We start from the raw sequence: 13,175 nt of genomic DNA, 5'->3' as shown, positions 1-13,175 counted from the left end.
TAGAGATCAACCTGTTTTATCACTATATCAAATTCAGTTAATACGGCTTCAGTATTAAGACCAACTACAATTACGCATTTACAAAAGGAAACTTTGAGTTGACTTGTCTGTAAATCGGACAGAATATATGGCCTCTGTATTATTATACAGCCAGTCTTACGGACAGATAAGCCTTATCTTTCGCTGTTTGTCACTTTCTACACGTGAAACCAGTTAGGCTACAAACAAATAAGTAGGCAGCCACAAAGATAAAAATTGACATATTTCTTCGCATGTCGTTTATTCTGCTTCAATAGAACAGGCCAATTAATTTATTTTCAAATAGTAAATTGTAAAATATACAGCCAAAAACCTGACAGCGTCTTTGTGTGCTATTTAATACTATTTACATTGTCAATTCCATTGCACTATAGAGCGACCTGCAATAATAATAAGTTTTAAAATGCGCAAGACTTAGAACTTTGACGCCATTTATTGCCTACACCGTAAAAGATACAGCACTTGTGAGCTGCCTATATCCATTTTTTTAATATTTTTAATATTTTTTAATATGTATTTTACTTTTTAGTGCAAACAGACATTTAATGAATCTACAAAGTAATGATATCTGTGACTGGCTGCCTGACAAACATTGCTTTATCTAGCCAAGTCCATAAATATAATTTTTTTCACATTTTGGAATTTAATTTTAATTTTCCGAATGTAAACTTATATGATTTTAGTTTTTTATTTGATTATTAATGACAAAAAACCTTATTTTGCAAAATCTTCTGTAGTTAAACAATGAAATAAAGTTAAACGCATACTCAAAGTTTCACGCTTTATTAAACTATTAGTAACTTTTTTTCCAATATTGACACCTTTATTTATGTATAGTAATCAATTATTGATTAATAATTATAAGCAAATGATTCCATCATCTCTGTATATAAGAGTATTAATTCATAAACTCCTTATAAACTAACTGGAAATTCATAATATATCTTTTATAGTGGAAAAACACTTTCACAATACGGTACATTAAAAATAAACAATAATTTGTAAGAAGCCTTTTTTCTTATTGTTAAAACTTATCAAGTTTAAAAATCCCATTAAAGACTTTTTATGGCTATATCAACCCTGATTAGTCCAATTACTGCATAGTACTTAGACTATTACACCACTAGCTATAGTACACATTATTATTTAAATTATCATTAGCTTAATAGGAAAACTCAAGGTAGCTCTAATATCTAACAGATAGGCCTTATCCTGTAGTATTCTCTCTGATATGAGCAACAGCAAAACATATTTTTCCAAGCGTTATTTTGTTAACGCATTTTGAAGTAGATAATATCTTATCTGTTTCAACAAATGATTAATTTATATTTTCGGTTCATACCATGGACTGTGATCTCTCATTTGCCGGGCGAGTATGCTATCAACAGAAATACCATTACTCTGTGTACACACTATATTCAGTCTTCATAAACGCCCAGATATGGACACTATCTACTGTTAAAAAATATCATTTTTATGGACATTTAGTTCATATAACTTTATTATCTGAATGTACTGCAAAATATGTACTATTCAATAAACTTGAAATGTGATGACAAGCAAAGTTTCACCATATTAAGAATTATATGGTGCTGTAAAAAAGTGAGTCTAGTTAACCTAATGTTGTTAACCTAAACTTGTTAACTAAATTTTTATGTAAATATAATAAATAGGAACTTTATACAGTATACGAATTCAAATTAATGCATTTTGAGAGCTTCCACGACGTATTATTTCTATTAAGTCATCAAATCTTAACCAAATCTCTTTGTGCTTGAAAGGATAGAAATAAATATCTAATATTCTCTGTAAGTGTGTGTTTGTCGCGCGTGTGCGAGTGTTACTCAATCAAGAAAAATTACTTGAACGATCGCCTTGAAATTGTACGTGGATATTCTTACAGTTCCTGGCTAACATGTGGGACTATACCTATTTCAAAAATCCCTCCGAGTTATGCCTCACTGGTCAACTCCTTTTTTTGGATTAATCAGCAGATATTAAATGTGTTTTTGCGATCAACTGTAAACTTTGTCTTAGATTACGACTCCTGGAATCTGAAGAGTTCGTTTGGATAAAGTAGGCTTCAAAGAAACTCAAATAAACTAAAATAATATGTATAAAATATGCAGTGTAACCCAAAAAATCTTTACTATCTTATACATGGGTTAGCTCTCTCGCTAAATGTGCAAATAATTAATTATCTATTGAGTAATCAACGAGATACGACTAATGGCACTTTTCCTCAAGTGTCTCAGGTACGAGAAAGGTTCGGCAATTTAATCAAGAAATATGTGACAATGATATATAAGCTAAAAGAGTCTGCCAGATAGGTGTTAACAATTACAGCTCTTATTTGGTAAGCGTGTAGTAATAGGTTATTGTTATTAACAATAAATATTGCGTTTACTTTTTGAGTTTTATAATACTGCCCTTACTTAATTTAGAAGTTAATATTAATAGTAGGCCTATATCTATAACCAAAAAGTATTCAAATAATCCATGATAATTTTTCTTCAATTAGACTTGCATATTTATTGTAAATATCTCTAAAAAATTAATGACTTTACTTTTGATTTAGATTTTAAATTTGACACGGCTAAATAAATTATTGTATATCATAATGCGTAAAAGTATTTATATTCTGTAGCATGATTTTTGTAGAAATTTATTTAATACCACAAGTATCTCAGAATAGAGCACAATAAGTCAACACCTACAGAAAATGATGTCGTATTATATTTATTTTACGATAAGATTATCAAGACTATTATAACTTTTTTAAACTTGATTTGTATCATCAAATCTCAACAGAAACACCAGCCATGCTGGGCCTATGAAATTATATAATAGTAACACTGAAGAATTATAACAAACGTACCCATAACTGTCATGAATAATTACTTACCTTAACAATCCTTATTTTGTGTTTGTGAGAGCAGATTCTATTTATACCAAATCATCTTCAGTGGACATGAGTAGTTATTTATTTTTTATTTATACAAATTATAAGCTTTCATAATGAGTAACGATGAATGCATGTAAAATTGTTATAATCTTATCCAGAATATACTTTTTAATTAAAATATTTGCCAAATTGTAACATAAATATTGTGTATTAAAATTTTGGTTGTAAATTTTATCATATTTTCTAAAAAAAAGTGTAAATTTAATAGACGCAGTGTAATAAAATATTCAAATTAAGATTTATAATGTTTTACCTTTTTTATTAATATTTGTTATTTTCAGTTTTTCTTCAACCTGTCGTTTGGAATAACGAGAGTACTCCTTGTACGAGAATGAGCAGATTGGTAATTTTCACTGCTCTTGTGGCGCTCACATGGATGCAATGTGAGGCATATGAATTCAGACCAGTTGGCAATAGAAAAGTAAGTATTTCTCAATTTTAAACACTCCACGCTTACAAATTACTTGCAATCTTATCTTGTCCTTTAACAATTGTATGTTAACAAAAGGCACCCTGGTCTTAAGACTGTAAACTCATTCACTAAATAACCAGATACTAGGAGATACGAGCTTTCTTTAAAAAATAATCTAGCTAGCAGTCTGGGTTTCCCTTCTAAACAATCGGAATTGTGCGTAGCCAAAAATCTCCATTAGAGGTTGTGAGTAATACTAACGTCGGAGGATTGAACTTAATATAATTAGCCAAAGGACATATTTTATAAAATTTAAATCCAAATATAGATTCCTAAGTTACTGTTGTCATTGCCATATAGCCTAAAGTTCAATCCAGAAAGGTTATAAAATCATTAATTCTGCTTAAGTTGTATGCAAAATTTCAAGTACTTAGCTAATTTCATTCTCGAAATGTCCTGTGGATTGGTAATAGGCACAAAGATCACAAAATAAATGTATCATGTCTACGTACTCCCGGTAGATAAATAAAGGTATGCCAGTTTACCTTCAGTGACGCTCAGTCAAATCCCATGGTTAGACATGCATTATAGTAGCTCTGGTGTTTGTCTATTTATAAACTAAGTTTATGAAAATTTCTGGAGATGTCTTGCCACATCATTCTCATTTTTTTTTCTTTGATTTGGGTGTAATATCAGTGTTTAAATAATACAATTTCAGATGGGGTAGGAAGGGTACTACAGTATAATAGTGCGCTGAAATCAAATCTTATCACAGAATGTTAACATTGACTTTCCGCTCTCTTATATTTTTATTTGTAATGTATGATTAAGCTACTTGTGTTAATATGTCTGTTACTCAGCTTTTTTACAATGTATTTATTCTTCAGTTTTCTCGTTACCATCAGGATAACCCATAACACCAATGCAAACATATTGCTGATGGTCAGCCAAATTCCATGCAATGACATTCATCATATTCTAACTCAGTGTTTCTCTAGAAATGAAGCGTCATGCTAAATTACAAGTCTATAGGTCAATGCGATTCGAGATATCGGCAGACAGATAGATATACAGACATACAAAAATTAAATTTGACCAGCCCCAGGAGTAATAGACTTTGCTAACGCTCAGCCAATGAAACGAAGATATTACTTCATAAATCTAAAATTAAGTATAACATTAGCAAGCAATTCTTCGTATTATCATTCCATTCTAGGTATTTTTAGAAAATTCTTTAAATGTGACGTACATGATTTTGTGTGGGATTTCGTATTTGTATTTATACTTGATATTCATACCATGTAATGATCAAATCTAACTAAGCATTAGGGTTAAAAACATTAGCCGCTACCATTACGAGAGATGAATTCAAATTGCGGTAGTTCAAATATTTCTAAAATTATACATCCTACTAGCGAAAATACCAGAGGCCGAGAGCTTACAATGAACGAGTTAACAAACATCACTAGGGGCTGAAGATATCTTGGTGGAGATACCATAAATTACTAGGCAGTAAGGTAAGGTTTTAGAGGTAATATTTTTCCTGAGGAGTGAACTCTAAGTCACTTACTTAAAGATACGAGATAGTTTAAATACAAGGAAGTTGGAAATCGCCAGCGCCAGCCAGGTCTTATGAACTGCGATGGTCAGTTGCCTTAATCTCGTGGTCGGTGAGCCCAAATGCCTTGTTATAAACAAACATGCTTTATATTAAGGTATTGCTGGCAAACTAAACTAATATATTTAAATGTCCTTATAAATAAACATAATGAAAACTCAGATTACTGTTGATCTATTACTACTCATTAGTAAATAATTTACTTTTAAAATTTAGATAAAAAAGTACGTATACGTATTTAATTAACCAGCAACTACACCATAGAGTACATACAAATGTTAATACATCGAAGTGGAGCATATTAAAACATCACGCTTTATTTAATAACAAATAAGTCCTTTCGGTCTGTAGGTTTATTTAAATACTAAATATACAGTCGTAGGTACGTAACTAAATAGACCTTTTGTGAATTCTGGCTCATTTTTTTATTCCGATGATGGACACAATGCTTATAAGAGGTTTCTTTACCAGCAGTGGATAAAAAACAGTAGTTTATGCAATTGGAGGATATACTGTTAAACAGAGTGGTGCATAAGGCACTACACGAGCATTGACGAGTGCCTTCAATATCACACACGCTCAAAAACATACACTCATTATAATATTTAAATTATTACATTACATCTTATTATGTGTTCTTATTAAATAACTTATCTGTTATTTCAGGTGTTTCACGAACCCATGCTACTCTCTGTGTACTATGAGAGCTACTGCCCCAACTCTATCAAATTTATTAACGATCAACTCTACGACGCTTGGATGTTTAACAACCCCTTCGTTCTGGTGGAAATGGTGCCTTTTGGAAACGCTAAAGTAATACCTTATTCTTTAAATACATTTAACAATAATTTTTACTAAACTTATGATAAATTAATTTAAAATAAACAATTACTAGTTGTAATGATATCGCACGCATGTATATTAGAAACATTTATTATTAGAGCTTCCAACGAGAAAATTACTTCGGGGATCGTAGTCCCATAAATTTTCGTGAGAATAAAAGTTTTCACAGACAAGGCGTGAGATATCAGCAGACATGGAAAACCTTAAAATGACATAAAAAACTAACATTAGATTTTTTAGAAATTATTTGAAGCTTCAATGGTTTTGTAGTTTAACAATAACTGTATATACATATTTTACTATTTTATATAGAATAGTAGGAAATTATTTGACTTTTAACTCAAGGAAAAAACATCATGATTAAGAGTTATTACACAAAACACTCCGAAGGAGGGTTCACTTCTGGCCGGTTTATACAATCCAGTTGAACATACACTAGGTACAGCAATAACCTATGTGTCACTTAAGTCTGGGCAACCTTATGGATGACCAGGAGCGAAACTACAAATGTCGATATTCTCGGGTAGATTGATGGGTCTAGTCTACTGCGATATATGACTGATGGAGTGCTGGAGCTTCTTAACTGTCAAAGGTTCTTGCTAGCCTAGACATAAGTGTGTGCCACTCGCTGCCTGCTTTGACTGGAGAGGCTGATTCAGAGTTGGCTTTCCCTTTTTCTAAGGAGACATGAATAAAATTAATGCACTAAATTCTTCCTCATTGATCTTAACAGGACTCGGTCCCTACCCAAACCTTGCCCATCCAGAATATCCTGTTGCTTTGGAAGTAGCGCGAAAACCCTGTTAGGACTATGTGCAATTTCTAAGCTTCTTGTTTTTGTCCTATGAGAACTAAAAAATACAGGTAATACCAAAGAGTCTTAAATGTATAAAGGTATATGAATTACAGGAAATAAGATTTTACAGTTGTAGCTTAAAGAATATTTACATATTAGTCTACGAAGAATTAGGACCACAGAATAGTTTGAGCTCGTATTCTTGTGAAGCAATGACCACCCGATATAAGGGTATGGAAGTATTACACCTAGGCCTAGTATAAATGTTTGTTTGGGCTGAGTTTAATTTAGATACTAAGTGATAAGTGTGTGTTGAACTGATTTAGAGACTTAACATAAAACAATAATCGACAAATGTACGAACCACTAAAACTGTAAAATCATTGAAAAGCAATATTGACCCTAACGAACAGTTCTAAGAATCTCTAGGAATAGAATATAATAGAAAATTTTGAAAACATATTATAGTCTTACAAGATTTAAAAATAGTTAATCATTAACAAAATGTTTGTATTACAATAAAATAATTAATAAATAAAAAAAACTAACATAACAATTTGAATTATAAATTACACCGCAACCAGTCGCGCCAACAAGTCCAAGCTGTTTACTAAAATGAAAAATATTGACGTGCCAATTCATCCAGTTACAAAGAAATTATATGACCATAGAATATATTATGTTCAACTTACAAAAAAGTAAAAATCTAAACATACTAGTGTAGTAATGTATAAATAAATAAAATTAATATCTAAACAAATTTAATATTACAACCTTTTACTCGAAGTAATTTTAAGTTTTATAAATGTATACTGAGAAAGTTTAGATTAATTAACGATCAAAATATATAACTCAATGACCATCTCAAGGTAGAGAACGCACGGGTCTTGCAAACCTAAGTGATAGACAAGTACATCAAGTTTCCATTAATCACGTGTTATCATCAAGAGCAACGTAACATTCATTGGCGGAGTTAAGGTTACAAGACCACCATAAATTCTGTCGGAAATAAAATTTAGTCTCTGACTAAACTGTTTCCACCAAACAGGAAACTGTAACTGGCCTGCTTGGTTTCAAAGGACTCTATGGTATGGCTACTGTCACAAACTGTACATCCAATATTTAAACTAAAAATAGAGAATTTTGAACAAAAGTTTTTTGAGAAGAATTCACCACAATAGCATAGTGTAAAGTATTTTTTTACACAGCAATCGTACTCTGATGGACGTATCACTTTCACCTGCGAGCATGGACCAAAGGAGTGTATGGGCAACACGCTGCACGCGTGCGGCATCCACAATGCGTGTCATGGACAGACCACCAAGGACTGTCCAAACACTGACGTCACCAAAGCCTTAAATTACATCCGCTGTTTGGTACACCATGAGGATCAGTACCACTCCAGACACAAGGTATTGTTGCGTTATATCGTCATTTATAAATCATTTAAATTGTTTATTCAAACAATGCAAGTAACTTTTAATCTAGGAACTTGAACTCTACTATTTTATAATTTTTAAACAAATACACATAGGAATTTCCTTTAAAATGTATCATATTCATCTTGTTAACCTTGTTTCAGTGTGCCAATGAAGCTGGATTGGATGAGAGAGCCATTGATGAATGTGTGGAAGGAAAGCTGGGCAATACACTGACAAGTCGTTATGGAAATGATACCATGGCTATGATAAAAACACCCATTGACTCTACGCCCTTCATTACAATTAATGGGGTAAAGTACAAATAAATTTCCAACGTAGCATCCTTTTTCATGAATGTCTTGAGTGTCTTAGCTATTAAACGTAATACGAAAATATTTAATACCCAAACATTGCGTTGGTACTGACAATCTTTAGTTCTCTTGCGTGAATGGGAACTTTGAGGGCAGAGTGCTTATATTGATTGGGAACACATACGCTAATGCTTGAAAATGATTGATATCAGAATTTTAGAAGCTATTTAGAATAGTCATATCACTCACATTTCTTTAAAATAACAATAAAGGAGTGCGATTTCGTCCATCAACTGTTTCTTTCCTAAATAAATCTCACTAAGACAAAATGTGCATATAAAATTTCACACTAAATATGTGCATTGTGTCGCTACCACCAACAAAAGTATTTATTCAATTTAGTAAGATATGTTTTATAGAGATTCCATTCTCTTTATGGTCTTATTCTGCCACTTTTCAATGCTTTCCAACAGAACAGGAGAAGAATAATTACACTACAATATGAACATTAATTACAAGAAGAGCTACGGTCAGCGATAGGAATTGGACCTGAGCTATTTTTAATTCAAACCCTAAGTCCAACACTTTAAACTATCATTTTACGTCACGTCTGGCCATAGTCCACATTGCATTGCTTCACAGAGGTAGCATTTGTATATATGTCCTTCACCTCACTTTTTATTTGGCTCTGATGTAAAAATTGTAATGTTAATATACAATTTTATCGATGTGATGTATTAAATTGAATAACTGTCAATAATGAGATACCGAATTGTAACTATCCGTTGTTAAATACACTGTTTTCTTTTGATATTTAGAGAGTAACTTCCAAGATAACTTCCAGAAAGGACAGATAAGCTTTGTTTCCTTCATTCAGTGTGTGTTATGTTGGTCAAGAAAATATTCTATACTTAACTCCCAGTTCATTTTTTTACTACATTTTGAAGTACGAATAAGCGTATCAGAATCATAAAAACTTCTAGTTTTTTACAGGTATAGTGTTAGAATCTTTTAATTTTTCCACCATCATATGCATCCCAGTGGGTTTACTTGAGTTCAAATTTTTTGTTCTTTGTACTTGTTTAGAGCCAAATATCACTTCAGAGGTTCTGACTACATGCTTTTGTCTCGTTTGTCTACGGAAATATACGGTGTTATCCTGACAGATGAATGTAATTTCAAATCCAGTTATAAATAAATATTTACCAATATCATCTTATTTCCTTTACACCATTTCATTTTAGTAGGATAAATTTCATTCATCCCATTTTTGTCTATTTAAAGCCACCATCACGGTTTGGCTCAGAGCCGATGGAAAGTGGATAGTTATTTTGACACTGTCTAGGTAGACCTCTTTACAGATATGTATTGTATATAAGGAGCGCAACGTACACCATTATTTTGATATTGCTATTGCAAAAATATCTCTTAATCCGAACCGCCTTCATTTTACTAGGCCCTGTTATTTGTAATAATCAAGTAAGAGAAAAGTTATTGCATTTCAATTTCAGTTTACACATTAGTTTTTCATAGAAATTTAATATCTCCAGCAGGGCTAAATAAGGGTGTTTCAGTTTTTATATACAGTCAACCTCAATACAACAAATTCCTTGATATAACGAATTTTTTAAACCCCCTATAAATCTCCATAAGAATCAATGAAAATTTCACCTCTACATAACGAATAAAGCATACTCACAATCTCGATATAACGAATTTTTAGTAATCCTGGAAAAAATAAATCACCTCTTGTAGCGAAATTCACCTCTGTATAACGAATTTTCCACGGCTGCGCCTTGTTAACAAACGTCACAACGGCAACAAAGGACAAAAAACAGACAATCGTGTCTCGTCATGAAAGCTTAGTCACAGCCACTCCGGTATGAACTGCTAGACAAGTTTATTCAGTTGTCGTGGAAAGTTTAAATGGTGCTGTGCTTCGGAATTAAGTTACAGTAATTTAGTGACGATGGACGCCAATAACAAAAAGAAACAGCGCGCTATAAGCGTAGTGCGTAAACGAAAAATTATAAAAAATGCGTTGAAGACGATCCGGCGAAAAGAAATTGGACATCGCGAAAGAATTTGGCATTCCGCCCAGCACTTTATATACAATTTGAAAAAAAAAATAGAGAGAAGTTCGATGGCGGAAGTGTACTGTGTTCTAAAATCAGAAAGGTAAAGTTGTGTGAGCTGAAGGACGTAGAGGAGTGTGTGCTTAAATGGTTGAAGCACTGCCGAGACAAAAATATGTTGCTCGAAAATGTGACTGCCGAAGATGACGATGACGATGAACCAGATTGTGTAATGCCCGACCCAAATGTATGTACAGTAGTGCAGTTTTAAAATGATGGATTTATTCTTAGGTTCCATTCAAAGCTTATATGAGTGCTTGTGTATACCACATATTTTAGATTCTCTCAGAATTGTGATACAGAGAGGTCCGTTTTCGTTAATATTTTTCCCTGTTGTCATGTCGATATTGTTTTTCCGTACAAGTGGTAGGAGAATATGAGTTTGAGTCTTGTTTCAATCTACAAAAGCAATTTCCCCACCAGTTTAACCTTATATCCCAACAACAGTTCAAAGTTATCATGACTAGGATTCTTCGAGCAATTTATATTTATTGTAATCGATTCGTGATTACGATATCTGCTCGTATTGCTGTTATAAACATTCTTAACCGTGCTTTTCTATCCCTGCCCATTCTCAATTTTCCTATACATTCCACTGCTATCCATATATTTTTTAAAATAAAAATCGTAATGTACACCTAACTATTACAATTACATGCCGTTTTACATCATAATTGTTAACTGATCTAATCCACGATCTCCTAGGCTGTAGGGCTTAACCATGTTGAATATCGTAATATAAAACATGTCGTAAAGTTTTATTGCTTAGAATAAAAGATTACTAACTCTCTCGTTGACGTTGTTACAGAAACATGATGAAACTGAACAATACGAGGCGCAGACTCAGTTGCTGGTTTTAATCTGCAAGTATCTGCCAGACAACTGTCCCCATAGCCTATAGAGTTTCCTAATAATATTATGCTATTGTACTATTACATTATAAAATAGTGAATATATCACCAGTGTTAAAAACAGTTATTAACATTTCAAACCATTAAAACTAGTACTATGTGAATGTTTCTTTGAAACTAAAACTATATGAAAAGGAAAATTAAAATATCAGAATAACTTATTTTATGGTTTATCTAAATTGTATTTAATTTCAATCCTGCCTTTTCCCACGGATTATTACTTCTGTCTGATACAGATCTAAACCTTTTTCTGATACAGATCTTGTATGTATGTCTGATTTAGTACGTCTACCTGATATAGATTTATAATTCTATCTTATAAATATATTGTATGCCTCAGACAGATTTAATAAGTTTCCCTGATACATATATACATTTCTATCTGATACAGATCTTGTATATCTGTCTGAAACATACTTAGTATGTCTGTATGCTACAGATTTATACTGTATGTCAGTCTGATTCAGATTACATTTCTTTCTTGTACAGATTTAGTATGTTGGTCAGTACATAAGTCTCTTATCTTAAATAGTTTAAATGGCTGATGATTTTTATTATCTATTCAGTTTTCTGGGTGTATCATGTTTATTATTCTACTGTTTAATATTACTTATAATACACTTAACTATAACACATCACTTTGAGGCATCTTCTATGACTGTCCTAAAACGTTTTTGATATTTTTTTTATTCTGTACCACCATTATTGTAACTAATGAAACATATATCGAACTAATAAAGATGCAATCTAATTGTAAAAGACGTGTTAAACTTTTATTTTAATTTTTACTAATACACTATAATTAAACAAGTCTTTTACGTCTTTATAAAAATGTTCTAAATACATAATTGATATATTATAAAACCATGAGTTTTGCTTTTTGTCTTAATTTGTTTATTTGAGCTTTTAATTAGTTTCAACAATGAAATTTTCACTAAAAGCTTTCACGTAATGACAAATATATACTATTAGAAAAGTATTAAGCACGTCTCTAAATGACAAAAACATTTATTTTTAATTCATAAAATAAAATAAGGCATGCACACCATAATGGTGAATAATAATTTAACTCTGTTTAAACCACAATAAATTCCTAATCGGTGAGTTATTTAGAACTTCAGCGGGACCTACACTCGATTTATGTGTGTCCGAGTCAATATATCAGCTTTTCTAAATGATCCGAGAAAAATTATTTTACACTATTAACGTGTTGACCTACTAAACAAAATAAAACTAAAGATACTTTAAGCATAAAAAGTACATAACATATAATACAATAAAACTGAGACTCCAAGTGAGTTTTGCAATCAAAGGCGTGCCACAGCAGATGTGATAGCTAACTTTAGATGCTACTACCTAAAGTTAATTAAATACGAGACCTTTTTGGCGTTCAGAGAGTAGGTATCTACAGAAAACATTTACAGAGGCAGTTCCACCACCATTTTGCCGGTCAGTTTCATTGTTGGGGAAACGGTTTGCCCGGAGCAACAGCCCGGAAAATTGAATTGCCCCTGCTCTGGACGGTTCTCGTGCTGAGATTTCATTGTAATAGGTCGCCTATATCTTTTTTTATCAACGAGTATTTGACGAAAGTAATTGGTCAAAAACTGAACAAAAGTTATATAGGTTACTATAGAAGTATTCGTAATAAGTTTAGGTAAAGTTCACGAAGCAGCTTGCAACGATTGAGTTTAAAATTACTAAGCATCATAGATTATTTTGCA

At 32.0% G+C, this 13,175-nt stretch overlaps 1 protein-coding gene across 2 annotated transcripts; it reads left to right on the top strand.

The window, feature by feature from the left end:
* Positions 1-2,266: 2,266 nt before the first annotated feature.
* On the top strand, positions 2,267-11,624 carry LOC124359550 (GILT-like protein 1). Of its 2 annotated transcripts, XM_046812390.1 has the most exons (6): positions 2,267-2,395; positions 3,286-3,425; positions 5,701-5,847; positions 7,882-8,085; positions 8,256-8,405; positions 11,349-11,624. In XM_046812390.1, the coding sequence occupies exons 2-6, from the start codon at positions 3,336-3,338 to the stop codon at positions 11,439-11,441; spliced, it is 684 nt and encodes a 227-aa protein (XP_046668346.1). In that variant the 5' UTR covers positions 2,267-2,395; positions 3,286-3,335; the 3' UTR covers positions 11,442-11,624. The 2 variants fall into 2 exon arrangements, with proteins under 2 accessions (XP_046668346.1, XP_046668356.1); XM_046812400.1 differs by lacking the exon at positions 2,267-2,395 and having other exon boundaries at positions 3,282-3,425.
* The last annotated feature ends 1,551 nt before the right edge of the window (positions 11,625-13,175 follow it).

Source organism: Homalodisca vitripennis, chromosome 1 (assembly GCF_021130785.1).
Source record: "Homalodisca vitripennis isolate AUS2020 chromosome 1, UT_GWSS_2.1, whole genome shotgun sequence".
Classification (NCBI taxonomy): Eukaryota; Metazoa; Arthropoda; class Insecta; order Hemiptera; family Cicadellidae; genus Homalodisca; species Homalodisca vitripennis.
Note: the sequence above shows the minus strand (reverse complement) of the source record. Positions and strands in the feature narration are given on the sequence as shown.